Below are 27,123 nucleotides of genomic sequence, written 5' to 3'. Positions count from 1 at the left end.
GAGTAAATAAATGACATTTTATACCATTTAAGATTTCGATGGTCCAATTTAGACATTCTACTAACTATAAGTAACTTTGCAACAACATGTCAGCTAACACTAATTTGAGTGTTAGTAGACTGTAGTAGACTGTTAGTTTAGGGTTAGGTGTTAGGGTTCGAGACATGATGTAATGCGCAAACCTGTCATTGCCATGATGCAATAAGTAATGATATATTATCTGCATTTTTAAAGTACAATTGTAAAGTACATTTGTAAGTATATATGATGATAGTATTCACTGTACTGAATTTTGTTGATACTATTATAATAAAAACAAATGTAATAAAAACAAAATTGGCAGGATGATTTTTCATACTTCACTGCAGTATTGAGAATTACATTTTTTTTTTTTTTTTGGGGGCCTTAGAGTAATTTAGAAGGAAATTGTGCAAATTGTCATAAAAAAATGTCCCATTGCAATCAGTCCATCAATAAATAAATAAAATTATAAAAAAATATATATATTATTAAATAAATGAATTAAAACTTTTAATCAGTATTTTTGTTTTGTTTTCCAGTTGTACGTGATTTAATGGTTATAAATAGACTATACTTAAATTATGCAATGTATAATTATTAGGGCTGTCAAGCGATTAAAATTTTTAATATAATTAATTACACAATGTGATTTATGAATTTATGAATTTACACATGGTTTTTCTTAAAGCATATTAAAAACACCACATAGATATATAAACAACACTGAAAACTTGATTTTCACCACAGGGGGACTTTAAGTAAATGGCTCTCTTTATGAATGAACCATTGAATCATTGGTTCACCCGACTGATTCGTTCAAACAGCTGATTTATTCAGGAATTAAGTAAATGGCTCTCTTTGTGAATGGACCACTGAATCATTGGTTCGCCAGACTGATTTGCTCAAAACGTGGATTCATTCAGAAATTAAACACCGCTGTGTGTTGCTCGGAGATGCACAACAGTTCTGCTCTGGCTTTATAGATAATATTTGTTGGCAAAACTGAGCAAAAACAGACAATATTATATGTAAAATATATCACAATATTAACTTCTTATTTTTTGAACTGTTGTAAATCCATATCACATTTGCACTTGTGCTACTCGGGACAAAAACAACACTCGTGTGATATTGCGCTCATTACTCTTGTGATATTGCTTAACTATATCCTGATATAAATATATATATAAAGAGACAAAAACTCATACAGGGGCATTTTTGCCCTGATATCTTGAATTTTAGGGTCATTCTAACTGCATTCTATAGGCTTCATGTTTGTTGCCCTGCTTCATGTTCGTCACCAATCAACTTTATGAAATGTAAGATGAACTACGTAGGTCTGGGGCGGGGCGGGTGCGCACATTCCATGTGTTAATAATTTTAACACTTTTTTTTACTAATTAAATGAATGTGTTAAATCAACAGCCCTAACCCTAATAATTATATATCTGGGTTTGTTTTTTCCCCCCAATCAGTACATCTCAAAGTTTCTATACTCACTCCGGAGGACAAGGCTCGGTGTTACAAGGTCGCTGGTTCCCTGGCGGTTTGCTGTCCAGGTCACAGTAGCTGTTTTGGACCACGGAATTGTCATCCAGTCTTTTACACACCACCTCCTGCTTCTGCGAGCCTGCAAAAAGACAATAAAACATCACTTCATTCATCTGCCTCACGCTTTCAGCTGCAAGATCGTTTTCGACACTTCAGCAGCTCGTGCGCAAAGCGCTGTGTGGTCGGCATCGGTCCCTGAGGTTAAACTAGCTCTGTGTCTCTTCTCTAGGGGTCCACTTGCTGACAGAGCACTCTGTGTAGATAGAGGCACGGAGGTGATATTAATTTTCCCTCCATATTATATCTAGGTGTGTAAATGCCTCGGTTGAAGTGAGTGTCTTAGTGAATGACTTTTACAGAGAAGCCAATCTTTTCTTTGGCTCTTGGTTGTGAAAAGTGAGCATTACCACAGTAATAGCAGAGTAGTGCACTATGCTGTATGCTTAGCACTAGAGGCCATTGGGCTCTTTGGGGCCCATAAGGAAAGACATTAGCCTCCAGTTAAGCCGGTTTATGCCAAGCTTGGCTAGCGTGCAAGGCCACCTTGTGAGGTGGATCTAATAGCTGCCAGTACGGCATTCTTGACTGGGTAACCGAAATAACCAAATACTCTGGTGGGAGCTCAATGACCTCTTTCGAGAAAAGAGATTTTGCTAATACCGATTTGATTCACTAAAAACTAGGGGGTAAATGTAAAATCTCATGGCATCAGTTCATGATGTAAGACCGTTATCAGTGTTGTGCACATAGCGATCAAAACAATAAGACAGCAATATTGAAATTTAATGTGAGTTTGTAAAAAAGCAGCAATCAAGTCCAAGCATCTGAATCACAAATCATTTCTAAAAGAATATTGCTGAATTTTATGGCAGTTCACTTGGTGTTCAAAGGCTCCCTGTGTGGCTTGCCAACAGAACAGCCGGGAGTTGTATTAATAACACAAAATTTCACAAATGACATAAGTGTTGCCCTGGGGTTTTTCCATATAAACTGAAATGTGTTCAAATGAATTGAGCAACAAATGAGGTTGAGTTTGCAGAGCTCTGTGAAAACCCTCCGTGGAATAGCCTGCAATGTTTGCATTTTTTGGTGAAATATAACAAGTGCTTTGAATGTTTTCAATGGCCATAACTGAAAAAAGGAGAGAGGAAAACTATTTATTGTTGTAAGAAAGCCATTTATTTCAGAAGAGCCTGAAAAGTCTGGTCATATTTGAGGTGAGGGCTCAAATTTACATGTGGTTACGACATTCAGATGTTGAAATAAGAGGCAGCCTTCCTGCTCACTGCACAACTTGTACGTTGGCAGCACAAATTGGTGAACCATAGTCATATGTCAGATAAAAATACATATTTTGTATACAGACATACAATCATTCTGTAGGATTATTTTGTAATATAGAAAAGATGACTCTGAAAACACCAGCATGAGATATAGAGAAAAATAGAGCTTTCAAGCTTCAAAAAGGACACAAAAGTACCATAAATGTAAAGGCCCTGTTTACACCTGGTATTAAGAAGCATTTTCGTCAACCCGATCACAATTGGACGACTAAATACAGGTGTAAATGGGTCTAAAATGTTTTGAGCTTGTCAACTTTCGACCACTTTCAGAAGTAGTCGAAAACACATTTAATTGGTTTTGTGGTGTAAACGCTCATGTGTCGAGTGTGTTCGAACAGCCACAAAAGACTGCCATACTTGCGTGTAAACTAACGTGTAAACATTATGGGAAGCGCGCTAGCCAGACGTGAATTAAACTTTAAAGTGAAAGACCAAAGTTTCGCTTTCATATGTAAATTGTGTGAGCTTATTTCGTCCATTAGATAGAAAGATCTGAAAAAACCCACACATTTACCCACCCACCAGGTGTAAACGTGTCTCCCTAAAATGTGTCTCCCTCATCTGCTTGTGATCTGATCGACCAAAATGCATATTAATAAAAGGTGTAAACAGTACCATAAATACCAAATTTTAAGTACCAAAATATTTAAAGTACTTAAGTACTTTGCTACCTCTCTCAGTTCAGTTCTTGTTCACTGTAACTGATTAGAAAAGAACGACCTATACATTATTCAAAATATATTCTTTTGTGTAACCTGGAAAATGACAACAGAATTTCATTTTTGGGTGAACTATTCCTTCAAACTACTTCTGAAGCCTGGTGGGGACAATATCAAGAACATGTTTTTGGCAGCCCGCCCAATTATTTTTCGCATTTTCTCATTATTGATCAGTAGGTAACAATAGGCTTTCTTAATAAGGAGGTGAGGAATTGATTGGTTTACCTCCTGCACATGTTGCTGAGCACTCAGACCAGGGCAGATGGTGCCAGGAGAAGCCCACTTCATTGTCCCCACTTCCTGTTCGCTGGATGGGCACATTGAACTTGTAGTGGATGCCCAGGTTCTGTTCCTGCAGTAGCACCTGTAATAAGTAAAATGGACCAGGGGTTACTTTTCTGTTGCTAATACACAGGCTTAACAAAGAGGTCAGGGTCAACCTGGTTAGATTTTTTTCCCAAATTTTTGCAAATAGCACACAATTATTTAGACTATAGTAGATGGGATGTTAGTGACTGGGATGTTAGAGTATTTTATGGCAGGACTGTGCACATTCTTGTAGTCAATCAATATTGTCGCAATGTAATTTCCCTGCCTGACTGAATCAAACAAGAAAAATTCACTGGAAAAATTCACCTGGATGCAGGTTACATTCTTCCAAGGCTGGATATGCCAACCAAGCAACTGTCATTGAGATGAATGGGAATTTCTCCAGGTATTATAGACCTCCATGGTCTTAACCAAGGATTTTGGCAGAGTAAGTTGGTCTTGGATTAGTGACAAAAAGACAAATGCTGAGGTCTTAAAAATGTATGGAATAGAGCAATCAAATCATTAGGAAGAGGAGATATTTTGGATGAGCCCAACCTCAGTTCAGCTTGAACGAGCACATATTTAGCATATCACATCAGCTTTATTCCTGAATTACTTAGTCAGAGAGTTATAATTGTGTGTGTGTGTGTTATAAATTGGAAAGTGAAATTAACCAGTGTGGGCCACAATGGAATGGCTTGTGGTGCATTGGCCACTTGTATGTTTTCCAGCAGTGCTGCGACCAAGCCTGGTATTTCCAGCCCTTTTGTCCAGGCGAAAGCGATTGTGGTTGCCGAGACGGGGCTTTTCAGAATGAACACACACATGCGTGCTAAAACATGTGCACATGAGCACTCGCATTTGGCCAGACAGGGGTTTTTAGTGCAAACATATATAATGGTTAAGTCTGAAACCGCTAGCTAGAGTTCATGTGAGGTTTGTACACAGATGTGGACTTTATTTAGAAGGAGCCAAACAATTTCAAACTATGCATTCAAAACACAAGCTCTACAGTATCACTACTGTGACTTTACTACATGAGCTTTTATAGTCTGAAAATAACAAAGGAAAGGTCCAAATTGTTGTAAAATAGCTTATTCCAGTTTAACTTTATCATTCTTATGTTAAACAAAAATGACACAGTTGTGACACCGTTTGAAATAGTTTAGCTAGTTAATTAAAATAGCATTAATGTTTTACATAAAAAAAAAAAAAAAAAATTTACATTGTAGCTCAAATGTAAATTGTGTCAAATTATGTAAAACCAATCTAATAAAATTGTACTTTTAAATGATGATATATATTTTAAAATATATGTGTTACGTTTACTGCGACATTTTAAACTAATTAAACAAACAAATGTTGTCACACCAAATATTATTAAATGTTTTTGTTTTATTTAAAACTTTAGTAAAATAGCTCATTAAACATTGTCACAAATAAGATTGCATTACGTACTTTTAAATGATGTTACATATTTGTAAAACACTAACCATAAAACTATATTTCACTAAATCTTTACTAAATATTTGATTAACAAATTAAACATTATCACACAAATAATTGCGATATACTTTCAAACAACTTTGTGTTTTAATAACTAATAACTGATTAAACAAACATTGTCACACAAATAATTACATTTTGTACTTTCAGACTACTTTAATTTTTTTTTTAAATAATAGCTTATTAAACAAACATTGGCACACAAATAATTACATTTTGTACTTTCAGACTACTTTGTGTTTTAATAAATAATAGCTTATTAAACAAACATTGGCACACAAATAATTGTCATCCACAACTTTACGTGTTTTAAAGCACTAGCCATAAAATGTTTTACAGAACATAAAATTTGTCAAAACTATGTCATGTATTTTTAAAACAATAATCATGACATAAAATGCATTTTTACATAAAACTTTATTTTTAAATAACTTTTGTCACTTTTAAAAAGGAAAGTGCAGAGATAACAGGAAACTACAGGTCAAACAGAGGGGAAAGGGACATGACACAAGCTAGATTCAAAAAACACAAGTGCTTCAGCGCGTCTCTTGAGCATCTGAACGACCTGCCAGGCCACATCTCTGGCATATACTTCTAAAACACTAGAACTACTGACACTACTGTGTTCCTCATAGTAAATATATAAGGATCTAGATCTACTCACCATAACCACCAAATTTTCAGTGGTGGCCCCTAGAGCTTCTAGAGATTCGGGTTCATCAGTCGGCCTCTTGTAATGGAAGGCTGTTCCTGCGATGTCAAATTTGCGGGGCCAGTCAATGGTCCAGGCTCCGTTGATGTAATAGTCATCCCCCTCCGATTTCAAAGCTGTGACAAGTGAGAGCACCAGTTAATAACCCGACACGAGTGAGATGCTGCCAAGCTGAGAGGGTGATGTCATCGCTGTCATTCGTCAACATGACGAGCATCATCTTACAGAGTAGCCCAGGCTTCCTGATGTCATGGGCAATTTCACTCGCGCTTTCAGACGCAGTGCAGCTTGTAGATCTAACTTACCAAGTTCAGGTGAAAGTCTGCTTTCCTCACAAATGTCATAACTGCTCAGTTGTCAAAACAAAGATCTCATCTCAAAGCATAATTGTAGAAAAACGTCTTGATTGAGATGGGGCCAAATTGTAGAAAAACAATTCTGGTGTTTTTTTACTCGCTCCAGTTCAAAAGGACTTTGGCACCACTTATTTTTCCTAAAGGTATACCAAGTATTTTTTGAAGATTTAAACAAAGAAATGAACAGTACTTTTAATAAATCTTTAATTGGATAACACTCACATTGAGGATGAAGACTGTTTTATTCTACATGGGGCAAGTCACTCCATCATGGTGTACAAAATTTTTGCCAAAAATTTTCTTGGGAATAATATTTGGTTAAAATAGCCAAAAACAGCCCATTATCAATTGTGAATTACTTGAAACAAAAATTATTCCCCATGGAAGAATAAAGGAAAAATTTAGCAGAATGTTTAAACTGCTTTTTTCCATAAATGAAAGTAATGACTTGCTCCAAAAAGCATCCTAAAAAAGTACCTATGATTTGTACTAAAGCCATATGATAGATTTGTGTGAAAACACACTAAAATCCAAGTCATTATTAACTAAAAATTCAAGAATTCACATTTTTAAACTTTAAACTAGTGTGCCAAGATGTGTTGTGACAGGTTACACACATCGATCGATGATGCTAAATGCTAATTGGTTCTTGTAGGTCTCATAACTTAAAGTGACATGGCAAGTTTTAATATGAATGCATTTGCATTCATTATATAGGAAAGAGCTGCGTACAAATTCTTCAAAACATCTCCTTTTGTGTTCCATGGAAGAAAGAAAGTCATATGGGTTTGGAATGACACAAGGGCGAGTAAATGATGACAGAATTTTATGCCCTTAAACTGTCAGTTATATGATGCATTGGGCAAAACCAACCAGAGAGATAAGAAGACAGTTGTTTCAAGTACAACTGAAATTAAATGACTGATGTTAAACATCAATTAACCAATTCTGTAGCATGCTTTCATTATTAGCCAAATATTCGTGAGAGGGTCTCAAGGCCATTTTAAAAGATACTCACTTTAAACTGGACCATGTGTTTATATTCCACAAATATGGTATGCGACAAAATGTGTTTTGCAATTTCCTTAAATGTGTTGCTAACGTCAGCCACTCTGTGCCAGAACATCAGAAAACTTATCTTCCTTTCAAACAGCAAGAAAAACCTCTACGTCAACATGATAGACAACAAAACCCAACAAGCTGTCATACACACAAACTATATTTATGTTCGCACTCAAAACAACTTAATTGGAACCCGCTTGTTTGATTGTTTTAATTAGTTACATGGCTGGGAACCATGATGGTTTTACTCAGCTTGCGGTTGGGGAAAAGACAAAAGGCCCATCTTAAGACAATGAACATGAGAGCGAGGATGGCTGTCAGACTGATCCAGATTTACACCCACAATAATGCCTAACACAAACAACTTCAGCACTTTTGTACCCAGTATAGCTGCACAATTCTGGATAAATTGAGAATTATTATTTTTTTGTTTCAAATAGAGATTGTGATTCTCCCACGATTCTGAACAGACAACTAAACAAAATAACACGTAATTTACTAGAAGTTCTGATAAAATGTTAATCGCTGCAGTCTATTTAAAAATGTTTGGTTTGAATGAATGATTCACTGTCTCATAAATACTTCACTTGTTTCATTACTGGATGGATCACTGTTCTTGAACGAATGATTCAATGATAAATACATTTTTTAACAGTCACTTGTTGCCACCTACTGGCATAATGGTGTAATTAATACAGTCTTTTTACTTTCAAAAGGTAATTTGCTCTGATTTAAACGCTACCGTAGAAATCAGTGTTTATATCTGAACTATAAACTTTTATCCCAGTACTTTTGTGATAATATGAATTATTGTAGCACAGAAATAACTATACTGTGTGGTTGTTTGGTTGAAAAGACTGTTTGTGAAGCTGTTTCATAACTATAATAACTATAACTGCTTTCTCTGGGTCAAAGGTTTAATAGACATAGGCGAATTGTTGTCATTTAGGAAGAAGATCGCGTGGGCAATTGAAATTGAAGTTTCAAAAAAATAAATACAAACACTCACCAATGTAGTTCTTTGACACGGCCACTTCCCTGATTTCAATATGAACCGATCCTTTTGGTATCTGGACGACCTCCATGTAACCTGCAAAATGTAAATCTTCATTTAAAAAAAATAAATAAATAAATAAATAAATAAAGCAAAACCTGAATTTTACTTAGAATGGCACTATTTTGCAGTTGTCGATAAATGCGATAAATGTACATACATGTAGATCTTGTTTTAGCAGCATTTTTTGGCATCATGGTTGCTGCAAACCACAATGACATTATATTTAGGTCATGGTGGTGTCTGTCTGCCCAACATATGTATAACATTTCTCTTTATATTTTTAGCAGTGGTTCTTAAATTAGCATGTTGTGCTTCAATTAGCATTAGTATACTGTAAAACTTTCTCTGAATTTTTGTCTTGGAATTTATCCACAGCTACAGTGGACGTCTTTGGCCATTGTTTCACATATCAAGACATTTTTTGAAAATTGTGTAGTTTTGCAGATTTGTTAAAAAAAAATCGTTTTTGTTGTTGAAAAGTCAAACTTTTTCCCTGCGTTTTTACTTTCAAGAACTTCTTAATTTTGTCCTTGTCCTTAAACCTTTATGGATAATTTTTAGTTTATCTAGTATTTCGTGTAAACCACACAGACCCGGAGCACACAGTTGTATTTGAATAGAATCCCAACATGCTCAAAGAAAACCTAACTAACTTAGCAACAGCAAATTCATTACAAGAGAAGAACCTACACCATACACTTCACTCCCCCTTAAAGTTTTAGATGATTTACCAGCTATACCTTAAAAGGAGAAAACAGCCCCTTACTACAGAGAATACATTTGGATGTGGCCCGACAATGCGTGCAATATTAGAAGTTTTATTGATTCTCTCACTGGATGATGCAATTAATACTCATATATTGTGTTACTGCTTCTATTTTGACAACTTGTTTCTTGACCCAAAAACAAAAGCTTTATCATGGTTGTCTGATGAAAAAAAACCCACTGCATTTCCATGAAAAATGTCGAGCTTGGCCAAAGCACCCCGCTGGCCCCCTGACAGGAGCCACTGCCAAAAAGACAATGCGTTCCTCCACTCGCTTGTGCTGTGCTTTCTTCAAGTGGGATTTCTCTAGTGGAAAGCGATTAAAAACTTGTCGCGTTTGGCAGGCATGCGGCGCGCTCTCTGGAATGGGATTCTGAGGGAAGAGATCGGTCTGCGTCGTGCTCCTCTTGTTCCATCTCAGCAGTGGCCTGTGGATTTCGCCACACTGTATTTTATGTTTTTCAAAGGATTTAGAAACTTCAAATATCCAAAGCAACATGGACATTGATGGCAGGGACAATTCCCCTAAAACAGAGGTTTGAGTCCACTTTAAAGTCCAGCTACAAAGTCAATATCTTCTCTATTTACTTGCATGCCATGTGACCATTATTAACTATTGTCATGCCCAAAAACTTTTTTTTTTTTCTTTTAAAGTTGTCAGTCAGCGCCAGAATTTGATCAATTTCACAAAACTTTCATGGCCCCCTGAATATTAAGTTGGAATATTTGTTACACCAACCAAATACTTACCAACTCAATAGACCTTGTAGGTCATGTCCAACATTTTCTCATGACAATGCACGACAATTTATTGTAAGATACTGAATATGTGTTATTTGTGCGTGTATAATCAGTGACCTCCTGACCTCCTCTGGGCAGCGAATCGTTGAACAGTCCTTCAGTGACCTCACACGTACTGCCGTCCCCGCCACACACACGGCATCTGTCCTCCTTGGCATCTGAGCCCAGGATGTTATCACAGCCAACATGCTGGAAAGACACACAGGCAGGGTGTTTCAGTGCAGGGGAACACGGTCAAAGCGTTCTCAGACCGTGACTGTCTGATTCGAATAATAACATGTCATTCGCACAGCTGTACTGAGTCAGAATATGACATGAAAAGATGAATGGTTCTGGTTTAACTTCGGGACCATGATTTTACACTGGACATCAATACAGAACCAAAATTATTTACAGCATTGTACAAAATTAAATAAAAATGTCTTTTAAATCAAACATTGAAATTTGTTGATATGACAGGTTGATTATGAAAATTGACAATTTTGTAAGTGCATAAACAATAGCAGAAGCATGAGTTACAGTATTTATAGTTCTAGTGTTTTGTTTCTAAATATCTAAATGTCAATTGAATTTTGTTGGTTTTCTGCTCTCAGCAGCCAATAATTCACCACACAAAGCACACTGTGGTCAGCACAAACCATGTTTATCCATTTGCGTCAAATTTTCTTTCATCTTGCATTTTGTTCATGAGGGCATGTCACGCAACCTGTCCATGTTGGCATTTGTCTAAATTGACTGGCTTCTACAAAATTACAGGTGAACTTGTGCCAAAATACCGTAGAGTCTAAATGGACACACAAACTTAGAGATATGAAATACAGTACATTGGTACCATATCGGTCATCAGCCAATATTATAGATTTTTTTTTTTAATTCTCAGTATTGGTTGATATCGGATAAGTTATTTTGCATGCTCATTTTTCCTGTTTTTACATTTTGATTACCTTTACCTTCATCTAATGCTCACATAAAGTGAATCTTTAAAAACACTGATAATTTAATTTATGTTTAAATCTTTATCAAATCCCAAAATTAATAATCATTTTTCGGATTGCACATTATAATGTTGTGATGCCTAAATACACTTGTAGCATTTAAAATGATTAATTTTGAGTATGTTTTACAAGTAAATACTATTTCAGTCTTCCTACTTTAAAATTTCCGGCTTCAATGTGTTACTTGCCCTGTCTTTATTATTTGTGAAATACTAGCAATTTCTGAGTGAAAATTGTTTCAAAGTAAATCCTAAACCATATATTATCATATACATTTCTTTCAGTGAATGCACAATTATATGGTTAGTTGCATTTTACTATTTGAATTTAACATGTTTTTCCCTGCTCAGAACTAACATGTGACCAATTTTTAGGTTGCAACCCACCAGTTGCGAATCACTGGACTAGACATAAGATTGATTGCTGTTTTATTTTGTTTTGGATATTCCCAGTAAAACCCTGTGCGTTCCTTTACTTGCATTATTATTATCATCCAAAAGTCAAATGAGAGGTTGTTGGGCGCAGCACAGATTGATTCCTTAGAGTTTAAAAGAACATTGTGTGCATTTCAGCGCTCCAGATCAGATCAAAGAGGAAACCTTGGGGATCAATTAAAATAGTATCTTAAACCACATAAATCAAGGATGCGGACAACAATGTGTGAGTCTAACAAATACCAAACTGCAGACAAAATCTTTTCTACACAGTGTTCAAAATCCATTTTAACCCTAAAATAAACAAAGCGTCACACTGTTACGTCAATTTGGTTTGTTAAACAAATGACATTGTAAGCGAATTAAATATAATTCTTGAGCGGTTTACCCGCCTTTATAACCAACTTGGGAAAACACAATTAGATTCAAAACTGTACTGTCCTGATAAAAGTGTCAGCCCTTTCAACAGCAGCCTTTATTTAGGCTTCATTGTTCTGTGTTAGTGATTGGCTACGTTCTGTAGACTGTCCGTCTGAGACCGTTAGTGTTTGCTAAACAAAGATAATGCAACATTTTAGGTCACAAGAAAATCAATGAAATATACTAGAAACAAGCCACTCTGCACATTTTTGAAAATTAAGGCCACATTCAAATTCACATACTAACCACACTACATATATTATACAAGATTACGATAAGTCTAAATCATAGTTTTGAATACTACCATATTTTTGCAGTATATAATATATACATCGATGAGCCAAAACATTATGACCACCTGCCTAATATGTGTGGTCCTGCGTGCTGCCAAAAACAAGCAATAGAAGATTGCTTAAAGCTGCAGTTTGTAAGTTTTGCCTCTTTGTCGCCATTTCTGTTTGAAACCTGCAATTGTAGTTATATGCGGAATTATTATCGTTACGTGCATTGTGCATCGGCATGACTCCTCAGTGCGGATGAATCTAATGTTTGGTGTCAGTCACCACATTGGTGTGGATACTGTAGTTCTGAATCACAGATTCTACGTCTTGGAAGTATGACCAAAATAAGAATTTTCACCGGAAAATGTCTGAACAAGTAAAGTCTGCCACTTTTGTTCTGACCAACTGAGGAAAAAAGCATTAGGCCTACAATAAATTGCGCTGCCAATGGTGATTAAATCTAACGATCGCTTAGCTCGGATCATGCCAAACCGTGCAAATTATTATTACTGTTATACTTTGTTCTCAAATTGTTAATGTTAACAACATCAGCATTGCGTGACTATGTTTATTTAGTGTGTATTAGCGTTACCTGTAGATTTCAATTTCTGTAGCCACTCCGCAGTCCAACGTCTTTTGCTTTTGACTACGGGTGAATCTCTAGCTGTTACTGATGATTGTCATTTGGACCTTTCTGGATTACAATCCGCCATCAAAATGATAAGTTTAATTATTTCAGCTGATGTGAGAAAAGGATGATCCACTACAAGCAGCATCCTCACATGATATAGCTAGTAGCAGGGACTCTTTCCTTTCCGTTTACACACGTGACGTAATGACGCAAAGGTGAAAGGCTGCATGCTCGAATTTCCCGCGGAAACCCACCAGTACCGATTTTATTATAAAACATTATTACAAGCTTACCGTTGTGAATCAAGCTAAGGTAAGGAGATAGTTTTGAACACTGGCTGGTTATGTACTTGCTCAAAAATTGATTTTGGATCATTTTTAACCAAAAAAAAGTTACGGACTGCAGCTTTAAGTACATGTAAAATAACGCAATCATCAAACATGAAACAGCATATAAATTAAAGCTGCCTAACGTTACCGAATGAAATGTCGAAACCACGAAGAGGTATACAGGTGCTGGTCATATAATTAGAATATCATCAAAAAGTTGATTTATTTCACTAATTCCATTCAAAAAGTGAAACTTGTATATTATATTCATTTATTACACACAGACTGATATATTTCAAATGTTTATTTCTTTTAATTTTGATGATTACAACTGACAACTAAGGAAAATCCCAAATTCAGTATCTCAGAAAATTAGAATATTACTTAAGACCAATACAAAGAAAGGATTTTTAGAAATCTTGGCCAACTGAAAAGTATGAACATGAAAAATATGAGCATGTACAGCACTCAATACTTAGTTGGGGCTCCTTTTGCCTGAATTACTGCAGCAATGTGGCGTGGCATGGAGTCGATCAGTCTGTGGCACTGCTCAGGTGTTATAAGAGCCCAGGTTGCTCTGATAGTGGCCTTCAGCTCTTCTGCATTGTTGGGTCTGGCATATCGCATCTTCCTCTTCACAATACCCCATAGACTTTCTATGGGGTTAAGGTCAGGCGAGTTTGCTGGCCAATTAAGAACAGGGATACCATGGTCCTTAAACCAGGTACTGGTAGCTTTGGCACTGTGTGCAGGTGCCAAGTCCTGTTGGAAAATGAAATCTGCATCTCCATAAAGTTGGTCAGCAGCAGGAAGCATGAAGTGCTCTAAAACTTCCTGGTATACGGCTGCGTTGACCTTGGACCTCAGAAAACACAGTGGACCAACACCAGCAGATGACATGGCACCCCAAACCATCACTGACTGTGGAAACTTTACACTGGACCTCAAGCAACGTGGATTGTGTGCCTCTCCTCTCTTCCTCCAGACTCTGGGACCCTGATTTCCAAAGGAAATGCAAAATTTACTTTCATCAGAGAACATAACTTTAACTCAGCAGCAGTCCAGTCCTTTTTGACGCTGTCTGTTGTTCAAGAGTGGCTTGACACAAGGAATGCGACAGCTGAAACCCATGTCTTGCATACGTCTGTGCGTAGTGGTTCTTGAAGCACTGACTCCAGCTGCAGTCCACTCTTTGTGAATCTCCCCCACATTTTTGAATGGGTTTTGTTTCACAATCCTCTCCAGGGTGTGGTTATCCCTATTGCTTGTACACTTTTTTCTACCACATCTTTTCCTTCCCTTCGCCTCTCTATTAATGTGCTTGGACACAGAGCTCTGTGAACAGCCAGCCTCTTTTGCAATGACCTTTTGTGTCTTGCACTCCTTGTGCAAGGCATCAATGGTCGTCTTTTGGACAACTGTCAAGTCAGCAGTCTTCCCTGTGATTGTGTAGCCTACAGAACTAGACTGAGAGACCATTTAAAGGCCTTTGCAGGTGTTTTGAGTCAATTAGCTGATTAGAGTGTGGCACCAGGTGTCTTCAATATTGAACCTTTTCACAATATTCTAATTTTCTGAGATACTGAATTTGGATTTTCCTTAGTTGTCAGTTATAATCATCAAAATTAAAAGAAATAAACATTTGAAATATATCAGTCTGTGTGTAATGAATGAATATAATATACAATTTTCACTTTTTGAATGGAATTAGTGAAATAAATCAACATTTTGATGATATTCTAATTATATGACCAGCACCCGTAGCCAGGTAACATAAGCCAGGTTGAAAATTATTGTTTCATTTTGTTGACATATTATAGTAAAAGATTTTTACAAGGGGGATTTTGAATTTCTCTTTTTATCAGAAATCAGAAAATACTGTCAACAGCCTAACCATATTTTTAGAAATAAAATGTTATATAAATCAAGCAAATGATATATGAACACATATCTCTGTAAAAACCTTCAAAATATAGATAGGAATAAAACAATAATGTTTGGTGTATGTAAATGCTACCAAAGTCCCTTTCAAGGAAAGTCTGTTCACTCTGCGGCCGTATTTGCAATGCCTCCGGGCAGCTATTTCGGGCATCTAAGACCAAGTCCTATCCATTTGAATGGGGGAATCCTGAAATCTCAAAAAGTTCTTGGCGAACTTACAATTAAATAACATATTTCAAATCAGCAACAAAATCTGACATGAACTGTCCCATACATGCTGTTTCTTATGCTCAAATAGCATTAAAAAAAAAGGTTATTTTTCAGGCTAGATGAGCCAACGCGCATATGCAGTCCTAAGTGCGAGTCTCAGGTTTCTATGGGAACCGGAGCTTCTAACAGCAGCTGCAGTGACGCAATGACTTTAACAATCAGCGATTGGCTCTTTTACTCAGAAGGCAGGACGTATTCCGCCATATTGTGCGTTACAGTTTCTCTCATTCATAACAAATAGGCGTGAACAGTCTTTCTGTATCTACAGTCTTTGGTGCTATTGAAATGGAGATTTCTGCATGAGAAAAAAAAAAAAAAACATTTTGAAAAGACGTCTTCAGATGCAAAAACAAAGTGTAATAAAAATAAACACTTACATGTATATTTTATTTTGGATGTTTTATGTCCACTCTTCTAAAAGAAAAGTACATTTTTAAAAACTCAAAATTGTCCAGTGCCTGAAAGAACAATGGTTTTGCCTGTAGTGTCTTGCCTTAATAGTAGTATTTAGTGTGTACTGCTTAGCATTGCAGTATGCTAGTACTCCATTCTGAACACAACCATAGGAAGTTGAAAATAATATGCCAAAGGCCTGGATGATATAGGGTGCTTCTCAAAAGAAAGGCCGCATCCTATGTAAGCTGCATATCTCGGCTGCCACGTCATAAAACATCGCTGAAGGTCATCTCAATCGGAAGGATCCTTGAAAGGCAGACTTTGTTTAATGTCCTTCGTTCAGCTGAATGGGATGTATCCTTCGCGATCTTCAATCACCCACAATCTTTTATACACATTCCAATTCATGAATATAAACTGACGGAAAACAAGTCGGTATTGAGCTTGTCTGAATTTATTATGAAATGTAAGTGTTATGAAAGGCTGTTATGAAAGGCTAAAGTTAACATATATTTCATAGGCCTCCCATGGACCACTGGCTAAGCTACTGATGCATAAGGCACACAAAATAAAAAACACTCCGGGAGTTTCGAAGTTGTCATCTGATTGGTTGAATCCTACAGGATTTCATCATGTTTACAACTTCGAAGTCGTCGTGTTTAAAATTTTGACAATGAGTGCCTATCGTGATCAACGTAACGCTGGATTTTTAAAAGATATTTTCAGTATTTCTGCTGTAATTATGACCCCTCCTATGTAATTAAGTTCCTCGCATAGACTTTTTTAAAAAGACATCTAAGACTTTTGCTTGAGGCACTTAGTGGAAACGAAAAGAGATATTTTAACTTGTTTGTTGACGGGATATGAGAAGAGTCTTATTTTCCAAGCCTGAAATTCTCAGAACAAAGTCTACAGTATGTGTCACATGTTTCCAAATAACTTCTTAAGTGATTTGCAAAAAGGTATTTTTGAAGACTTATGCGGCATTGTTGCAGTAAATTTGCACAACGTTCTTAAATGAATCGTTTATTTGTCGCAACGGCGGTCTGTTATTGTAGAGACATCGACTTTACATTTTTACACCCCTAAGTATGGCGCTGAGCAAAATGAAATGTGATTGGTTGCTTTACATGTTAGTCAGACAGACTCTCGCCAGTCCTTGGCCAATGAAAACTACTATAGAGTCCAGACCTTCTGCCATCATGACAAGGGTGTGTAAGGTATCAAGATGCAATTTACATCTCAAAACTGCAATATCTCACTCATGCTTTAAGTGAGAAGAAGTATTCACTGTAAAATGATATGGTACTTCCCATACACTAATAAAAAACATTTTCTTCAGCAACTGTGAGTGAGATTTGGGCTGTAGACTCACCTTGCACTCTCCATTGATGCATATGTCCAGCGAGTCGGCCTGGCAGCGCGTGCCATCGATGACAGCGGGGGAACGTTCAGTGTAGAAGTTGTAACCCTCAGCCAGACAGTTCAAAGCACACGGTTTCACTCCACCTTAGAAACACACCGAGTTTATCGTCAAACAGCTGATGTCACTCTCTCGAACACCAATGGGACTTTTTATCAGGTTATTGATGGTTCCCAAGGTCCTTGAGTACTCCTTTACACCCCAGAAGTGTCTAAGAGGTGGCCACAATTTATGTCATATGATAAACCGAAAATCTATACGAAATAACAGAGTCTCTCGCCTCACCAGTGCATTGATAAGTAATTCGCAGACTGCTTTTCTTGCAACTGTCTCGAGCCAGGGCTCTCAGACGGGGCCCATGGTTTTCTTTTATGCCTTTGTTGATATTAACAATCCAGTCAAAGCACTCGAGCACAAGAGAGGCATTACTCATAGTGGAATCTGAACGTTCTGCCTGACATCATTACTGCACCGACAAGGGGAGAGATTAACACAGCTGCCAACAAAAATCATGGAGACATCGACAAAGGTTATCACAGACTTTACAAGTGAAGTTCACCTCCAAAATGAGTTTTAAGAGCCAAACAATTGGTAATGATAATGCTTATTACAGGGCAGTGAGATAAGGAGATGATTGAGTCGACTGTGAACTTCCTGTCAGAATATTTTGGAAATGCCTCTTGATCTCTCACTGTTTTTCTTTGTTTATTGGGTTCGGGCCATTTTGTTGTAAACAAGAAATACACCCTTCCCTTGGGGTTATCGACTGCACTTTTTCAAAGCAGTCAGAAAATGTGTCAGAGAAAGACCCAATGAAACAACAAATGGGTTAAAGGTAAGGGCGATGGTAGAGGTTTGATATTCACAGTTATACAATGTAACGGTATTACATGCTGATAAATTAAACAAATAAATCACAATTATTCTCTGAAAAAAAAAAAAAAAAAAAAAACAAACCTCCCAATTGAAAAGCATTAAAAAAAATGTTACATAGGGCAGACAAAAGTATTGAATGGACACACACACACACACACACACACACACACACACACACACACACACACACACACACAGAGTTACGTTTTTTTTTTCTTTTTTTAGTTATTTTACTAAAAAAAAATTGTAATAACTTCCCCAAATAAGTAAATAAGTTCCCCAAAAATGATTATTTACTCACCATCATGTCTTTTCAAACCTGTATGACTTTCTTTCTTCTGTAGAACAATACAGAAAATATCTGCCCATACAATGAAAGTCAAAGGGATCCAAAAAAACAATGGCTTTAATTGTATGGATAAAAAACAAAACACTGAGACATTTACTATCTTCTTTATTGTTTCACAGAAGAAATTCATAAAGGTTGGAAATGACATGATGACAGAATTATCATTTTTGGGTGAACTATCCCATTAAATTGACAGGCCTAATTGTCACTCTTTCATTTGCAGATTTGACCTCTCTGAGACACACATACACACACACACACACACACACACACACACACACACACACACACACACACGCACACACACAGACTAGTGATACATGGTGTTCTATCTGGAATCTAAAGAATTTTCAGACCATCAAAGAGACTTTCACAGTGTTGGTGTTAGCAGGGTACACAAAGCAAGCCAGTATGTATACTGTCATTGGAGCCCAGACTTTGGGAAGGCTGTGGGAGAGAGCGGCTCCCTCTGTAGCCCATCATTCTGTGTGTTGCGGGCTGGGAACCTACCTCCAGTGTACGGCTTCCAGTTGTAGTACTTCCCACGGAAAGGCATGTTGTCAAAATCGGCACACTGCTTCTCCCTAAAGTCACGTGATCCTGCTGGACAAGCCTGCAAATGAATGAACCGTTGAGGCCTTGTAAAAGCATTCAGATGGTACTCTCATTTACTCTCATGTATATTAAATTATCTTATAAAATATTTATAATACTTTAATTTTATTCAATTGCAAATCATACCCTGAACAATATTAAATAGTGTCAGAGATTCCCAGCGGTCACTGCTGATGAAAAGTCCCATAGCATGGTGCTACCAACACTATAAAGTACCTCACCATATGTATGATGATTTTTTGAGGTGGCCAGAGTTATGTGGGCACTAGAGCCAGACATATTACCTTTGATTTTGGCTAAAAAGCTCTGCTGGACTCATTTCACCATGGATCCTTTTCTCTGTTGCATCTGGGTTGATATTAACCCTCTCTGGTAAACTCCAGACATGGCTGCACAAAGTTCATTTTGAGTGACGGCTATTTATGTCCCACACAGGCACATGTGCAGAGCTCATGATATGGTTAACCGGTGCACCTTTTACTCCATTCTAAACTAAATTTCTTCAAACTTCTCATTGTCTTCTGAGTGACTTCTCTCACAGGTCTCTTTCTTCTGAGTTTTAATTGAGAATAATGTTTGTAGTTTGCACTTATAACACAACCAACTGTGCTCACTGAGGCATCCAAACACTTATCATTTGAATCCTCGTTCTAATTTATGCATTTTTTTTTTTACAAGTTTATACAGATTTGACCTGAATCTGTTGGTAAATGTTGTCCCCTATCTGTCAGTCACTTCGACGTGGTGTCGAATGCTGACACTAGCGGTCGCAATTTGGGACTCCCAAACACCTCTGATACTTCATAAAAGGCCAATGAGAATTGGCAAGTAGAATTTGCATGCACCACTCCCCCGGACATACGGGTATAAAAGAAGCTGGTGTGCATCCACTCAATCAGACTTGTTCTTCGGAGCCGAGCAGTGTGTATGAATTTGCTCTGCCATTTCACCTCTGCAAGGAAGCTTATTCGGTTATTTGGCTGGATATATGGCACATCATGGCGGTCTCTCCCATGCTGATATAAATAAGTCCAAAGAGTTTCCCTGGGGACTTCAGCAAAAAAGATCAGCTTCACACTGAAAGAGCAAAACACAGACAAAGAGCATCTTTTTAAAGACGCATTTCTGCCTGTGCGTTTCTGATTGTGGTCAATACCTGTCAGCCTTGGACAGCCACGATCGATGCCTTGTATGTATGGGTCGTTCACATGCTGAGAAAACTTTCATGGATGGCTCATGTTCTTACTGTGAGAACATGACCATGGCAACATTGCGGTCGAGAGACAGGGACCTGGTGCTCAAACACCACAGCCCATTGGGACTTTAGGTCAACTGGGAAAACAGCAAGCTCCTGCCAGTGCAGAGCCTCTCTTTTTTCGAGATGGAGTTGGACTCAAGTCTCTATGACAGCGCGTCTCATGAACGAGAGTGCCCAGTCAGTGCTGAATTGCCTGAAGTTATTCAGGGGGAAGACAGCGGTTCCACTAAAACAATTTCAGAGGCTTCGGGGGCATATGGCATCCTCGGCGGTCATGACGCAGCTGGGGTTGATTCATAAGAGGCCGCTTCAGCACTGGCTTCAGACTCAAGCCCTGAGATGGGCATGGTGCCGCAGTATGCATCACATGGCTATCATGCCAGTCTGCCGCTGTACTTTCAGCTCTTGGACAGATCTTGCATTTGTACGGGCAGGGGTTGCCCTAGAAAAACTGTCCAGACACGTTGTGGTCACAAAAGATGCGTCCAAGATGGGCTGGGGCACCATATGCAGTGTGCACGCAGCCTCAGGCTCCTGGATAGGACCTTGTCTCCACCAGCATATCAATTGCCTTGAGTTTCTGGTGGTATTGCTGGCCCTGCGTACATTTCAGCCTTTGATCCAACACAAGCATGTGTTGGTCCGGATGGATAACACAGCGACAGCTGCATACATAAACCACCAGGCCAGCTCAATTGTGCTGTCACAGCAATTGACGTTCCAAGGAGAGTGGAGATTCCACCCTGAGGCAGTCCAGCTGATCTGGTTTGATTCGGTGAAGCACAGGTAGATCTGTTCGCTGGGAATTCTCCCATTGCAGGTTTTCATGGTTGCGCCGCTCTGGCCCACCCGGACTTGGTTCTTAGAGCTCATGCTCTTGTCGACAGCCCCTCCCTGGCAAATCCCTCCTTGGAAGGGGATGGGGCACAATTTGGCACCCATGCCCAGACCTCTGGAACCTTCACGTCTGGCCTCTGGATGGAATGCGGAAGACTTGAGTGGGCTATCACCAGCAGTGATAGACACCATCACTCAGTCTAGAGCCTCCTCTACGAGGCAGGTCTATGCTTTGAAGTGGAGTCTGTTCGCTAACTTCCCATCAGCTGTAGATTTTTCCAAAAAAAAAGAAAAAAGAGAAGAACAGAAAAGGTCAAAGAAGACCAGCTGAACCGACCTGTCCTTCGGTCCCTGAGTGGTACGAAGGACTACACGGCTTGGTAGGTTATGATGTTGCAAGTGCACTTGTTATTCGGGACACACAGCGGTTTGCCGGTATATGCATCGCCAGCACCTCGTAACTCAGTTCAGCAGTTGTGGTGTTTTCTATAGGGACCCCTAGTGTAGAGGTCTGCGCGGGACTGCGGGACTGCGCAGGTCTGTTGTTTTCGTCCCGCTCCCTCCCACTCCAGGGTTCTATTCCGCACCCACGCGCTCCCGCTTAAAATTCACTCTGTGTTCACCTGCTATCCGCTTATGATTTTCTTCCCAACCTGATAAGTCCTGCTAAATATAGATCGTTTCCAAAATCTCACAATTGAAAATTTTTTTAACATCCACGCAAGAACAAAATGTCGCTGATTGATGACGGTTTCAGTAGGCTACCAAACGTTTCTCCTCCAAAATCCGACCACAAAGGCTGAATGTTCTCTCTGAAGGTGCCCTCGTGGCCGGGAAGCAAAGAACACATCTTGCCAGGTTGCTCAGGGCAGGGAACTGGGAACTGTGTGAACGCCACCACTGCAGAAAGTTTTGTTCACTTCAAGTTCAAGCGCGGATGCGCTGTTGTCAAAGGATCTCGGGAGCGGCCAGGTTATTGTAAGACCGCCAACTCCCACCCAAAGTTCACCAGAGTTACCAACCGCTACAGCTTTTCATTCAAAATTTAATCCTGAGCCGCAAGAAATCTTATCGGGTCCCGCGGGAATGCAGACCTCTACCCTAGTGTCAGCATTCAACACCAAATCGAAGTTACTATTGAAACCTCCATTCCCTGATGGCGGTAATGGGACGTGGTGTCCCTCCTGCCACAAGGCTGAACTACCCGCTGAATGGCCAGGATACTCTCAGTGCCTCAGCAAAAACCTGAGTAAGTTGATGCACGCCAGCTCCTTTTATACCCCCATGTCTGGTGGAGTATTGCATGCAAATTCCACTTTCCAATTCTCATTGGCCTTTTCTGAAGTATCAGAGGTGTTTGGGGCTCCCAAGTGCGACCCCTAGTGTCAGCATTCGACACCACGTCTCATTCCCTCCATCAGGGAAAGAAGATGGTAGTCACAGGGATATAGCACATACTACCATGCAAAACTTTGGGTTAATACTTTTTATTCAGCAAGGATGCATTAAATATATCAAAAGTGACAGTAACGACTTTTACATGGGTAAAAAAGATTTCTATTTCAAATAAATGCTATTCTATTGAACTTTCTATTCATCAAAGAATCCTGAGAAAAAAAATGTATCATGGTTTCCACAAAAATATGAAGCAGCACAACTGTTTTTAACATAGACAATAATAAGAAATGTTTCTTGACCATCAATTCAGCATATTAGAATGATTTCTGAAGGATCATGTGACATTGAAGACTGGAGTAATGATGCTGAATATTGAGCTTTACCATCGCAGGAATAAATTACATTTTAATTAATTATAAAATACTACTGTATTACTGTTTTACTGTACCCAAACTTTTGAATGGTAATGTACAGTATATATATATATATATATATATATATATATATATATATAGTGGCACGAAAAGGTATGTGAACCACTTGCAGAATCTGTGAAAATGTGCAAAATTTTAACAAAAGAGAGATCACACAAAATGCATGTTATTTTTTATTTAGTACTGTCCTGAGTAAGATATTTTACATAAAAGATGTTTACATATAATCCATAAGACAAAAAAATAGCTGAATTTATTAAAATGACACAGTTCAAAAGTTTGTGAACCCTTGATTCTTAATACTGTGTGTCGTTACCTGGATGATCTACGACTGTTTTTTTGTTTTGTGATGGTTGTTCATGAGTCCCTTGTTTGTCCTGAGCAGTTAAACTGAGCTCTGTTCTTCAGAAAAATCCTCCATGTCCTGCAGATTCTTCAGTTTTCCACCATCTTTTGCATATTTGAACCCTTTACAACAGTGACTGGATGATTTTGAGATCCATCTTTTCACATGGAGGACAACTGAGGGACTCAAACACAACTATTAAAAAAAGGTTCAAACATTCACTGATGCTTCAGAAGGAAACACGATGCATTAAAAGTCGGGGGGTGAAAACTTTTGAACAGGATGAAGAGGTCCAAATTTTTCTTATTTCACTTGAATATCAATTTTTTTCATTCAGTACTGCCCTTCGGAAGCAACAGAAGATACTTGCATGTTTCCCGGAAGACAAATTAAATACAATTTACCTTGATCTTCAAATTCCAAATGTTTTCATCCCCCATCTGTTAATGCATCATGTTTTTTCTGGAGCATCAGTGAATGTTTAAACCATTTTTAAAAGTTGTGTTTGAGTCCCTCAGTTGTCCTCAGTGTGAAAAGACGGATCTCAAAAATCATTCAGTCACTGTTGTAAAGGGTTCAAATATGCAAAAAATGCTGGAAAACTGAAGAATCTGCAGGACCTGGAGATTTTTTCTGAAGAACAGAGCTCAGTTTAACTGTTCAGGACAAACAAGGGACTCGTGAACAACCATCACAAAACAAAAAAACAATCGTAGATCATCCAGGTAACCACACACAGTATTAAGAATCAATGGTTCACATACTTATGAATGGGGTTATTTTAATAAATTCAGCTATTTTTTTGTCTTGTCGATTATATGTAAACATCTTTTATGTAAAATATCTTACTCAGGACAGTACTAAATAAAAAATAACATGCATTTTGTATTATCTCCCTTATTTTGTTAAAATTATTAACATTTTCACAGATTCTGCAAGTGGTTCACATACTTTTTCTTGCCACTGTATATACACAAAAAGTGAAAGTGACGTGATGTTCCATACTGCACCCATTTCACCTCTGAATTTCACCCATCCAAGTGCACACACACACTGTGAACATGCCCGGGAACAGTGGGCAGCCATTTTTGCTGTGGCGGCCGGGGTTTGGGGTTTCTTGCTCAAAGTTGTGGGTAATGAGAGTGGAAGAGAGCACTCTTCATTCACTCCCCCCATGCACAACTGCCCTATTAAGTTATTAAGTTATATATATGCTGTTAGAATATTATTCTTGATAAAAAAACATTTATTACTGAATTGACTCATTTGTGGATAAAAAATTATCACTTTATTGGCAAATTTGTCTTTTTGCTTCTTGTAATTACAAAAAAATCCCCTCTCTAAAAAATGTATGTGCATTGTGTAATGAACTCACATTGTTATTTAAACATTATTACCCTAAATCCAATTAAACTTTAATATGCGACTCAACTTGGCCTCTTTCCATTGCAGCATTGTTATTAACCCTAGTCTCCATGTAAACTGGGGGATCATGGAGTCAGCAGTGAGCGAAGGGGTGCGGATTAGCTCATTGTTTTGAAAAGTAGAACAAATGATAGCAGACCTTTGCTTGGTACTGAACAATGGCCGTGGCTGGAACCAGAGCCACAGGGAGGCCATATCCTCAATGACTTAATAATTTCAAAGCCACAGCCATAATAAATCCAGACGTTGGAATGCCCCACATAAACATGCCAGAGAGTGGTCCTCAACCCTTGGTTGTCTCCTTCAGAAAGCTTCATTGGGATTCCAAAAGGTCAAAGAACTAATTTCATTACATCTGTGATGGGGTTGTTGTTTTATAAGCGCCAAACCAGTGCCAGGCTGATGTCTAAAGCTCCCAAAATCTGTTCAAATGTCACCAATAGTCCATATCCACAACACGTTTGTGTTGGAAAATACAGTTTCATTTTCAGCGTTTGCTGTTTGTTTTCCAAAGTACACATTCGTTACTTGTGCTTAACTGTTATTTTTAAGATTTGTGGTAGAAAGGACGCCTAACAAGCTAAATTTTTACCTTAAAGACCCCATAAAGTCCTGTGGTGACGTATTTCCTTTGAATCAGGAAGTCTGGATGGGACGTATTGAAAGTCTTTCCCCCTTTTTCCATTATTTAAAATAGTCACAGTCATAAACCATGATTAGCTGCTTGCTAGTCAGTTGTAGGAGGAGGGATTCATTCTAAAGAGCATTCGAAAACATTTTTAAAATGAAGTATAACACTAGTCACCAGAAGAGAAAAGTGAATTGTCATTTTTAGATTTAAACTATATTCTAAAAAACCTTAAAACTAAGACACATGAGCACTAAAGCCATAAAACATTTTTTTTATTACAAATAAAACCATTTTTAAGAAAAAAAAAAAATAGCACCTTAAAGTAGACGAAGAGGGGAAATGTGAATTTTAACTTTTGTTTACTGTAAAAAATTTTTTTAAAGAACAATATTTTTTTATTTTAAATGTAAATTTATGGATTGTGCAGCCAATACTGAGTAATTCTAAATGTTCTAAAAGCTCAAATGTTCCAAAAAAAAAAATCTTAAGCATAAACCAAAAGTATTCAGATTAGAGACAAAGAAAAAAAAACTCACATCAGTGTTGCACGATCTGTAGCGCTTCCTCTCTCCGAGACAGTACTTCCCTCCGCCTGTCGGCCTGAAAGGTTTGAATAAAAAAGACTCATGAGGTACCATCATGAGAGACAAGGAATCTATATAAAAATGCATCCACACACCATTCCAATCAACAACGGACAGCATCTGCACTGCATTTGCAAGAAGAAAGGCAAATGGTCCAGTAACCTCAATTTTAACATGCACCTCACTTGCAGCACTCACACGCAAGCACATTTTTCCAGATTGAAGTTTAGTGTCCTAAACATCAGATTGGGTCATCAGATCACACACATAAAGCCATCTTTCAGATCTGGCTTGACTTTGCTCTTCTGTGCTGATCTCCGATCAGTTTAAAGGTAATGTGTGTCATTTTTTCAACATTAAAATACTTCTTTCTATCCCACTTCAATGTGCCAAAACAAATTTAAGTAAGCCATTCATAGGTTGACTTCCCATAGAGTGAAAACACTGGTGTTTTCAAAACATTCCTCTTTTTAAAGGAGCAACCCGACATAGCCAATGACCAATGACGTGAATTTGGGGCGGAGCTATCCCTAATAAGCTGTTTAGCTGGGTGTGAATTTTTTTAACAAACCAGTTAAGCACAAACTCCACCCTGTAGCTGATTTAATTGGGCAAATCAATCATGCAGTCACCTGTCAAGAAAAGTTGGATCAGACTGCGACAAACAGTAATCTATCAGAATGTGCTACCAACACCATACTAAGGTTAAGGTTAGGGGTTAGTAATGCCCCCTTTTGACTGCTGTTGTGTGGTAAATTTTACCTACAGTTACCAAACTCTATACATGTACATGTTGTTTTTATCTAGCTGGAGAACTTTCAAATTCACAATCATTAGCTCTGCCCAACAAGACGTTAGCCATTTTGGATTTAATGTGGATTTTTTTTTGAAAATCGCAGGCACTGGATTTTTAAATTCTCCTCCAAGAAGTTTTATGATTTCACGTGATTCACAAACTTAGTCAACCGCATGCCAAGACACTGAAGATGCTACATTGCGAACAGATTTTTTATATCCTCAACAGTTTTACCATGATATATGAAA

General features: G+C 38.0%; 1 protein-coding gene across 1 annotated transcript in view; it reads right to left on the bottom strand.

Annotated features, from left to right (window-relative positions):
* Window positions 1–27,123, bottom strand: part of adamts6 (ADAM metallopeptidase with thrombospondin type 1 motif, 6) — a 94,200-nt gene that overhangs the window by 19,786 nt on the left and 47,291 nt on the right. The window contains exons 15-22 of the mRNA XM_051910974.1: window positions 26,032–26,095; window positions 19,062–19,164; window positions 17,279–17,412; window positions 10,272–10,395; window positions 8,592–8,672; window positions 6,117–6,280; window positions 3,860–3,998; window positions 1,522–1,651 (exon numbers count right to left, since the gene is read on the bottom strand). Of these exons, the coding sequence (XP_051766934.1) occupies window positions 1,522–1,651; window positions 3,860–3,998; window positions 6,117–6,280; window positions 8,592–8,672; window positions 10,272–10,395; window positions 17,279–17,412; window positions 19,062–19,164; window positions 26,032–26,095 (939 nt within the window). The remainder of the gene's footprint in view (window positions 1–1,521; window positions 1,652–3,859; window positions 3,999–6,116; window positions 6,281–8,591; window positions 8,673–10,271; window positions 10,396–17,278; window positions 17,413–19,061; window positions 19,165–26,031; window positions 26,096–27,123) is intronic.

This window comes from Ctenopharyngodon idella, chromosome 10 (assembly GCF_019924925.1).
Source record: "Ctenopharyngodon idella isolate HZGC_01 chromosome 10, HZGC01, whole genome shotgun sequence".
Taxonomy (NCBI): Eukaryota; Metazoa; Chordata; class Actinopteri; order Cypriniformes; family Xenocyprididae; genus Ctenopharyngodon; species Ctenopharyngodon idella.
Note: the sequence above shows the minus strand (reverse complement) of the source record. Positions and strands in the feature narration are given on the sequence as shown.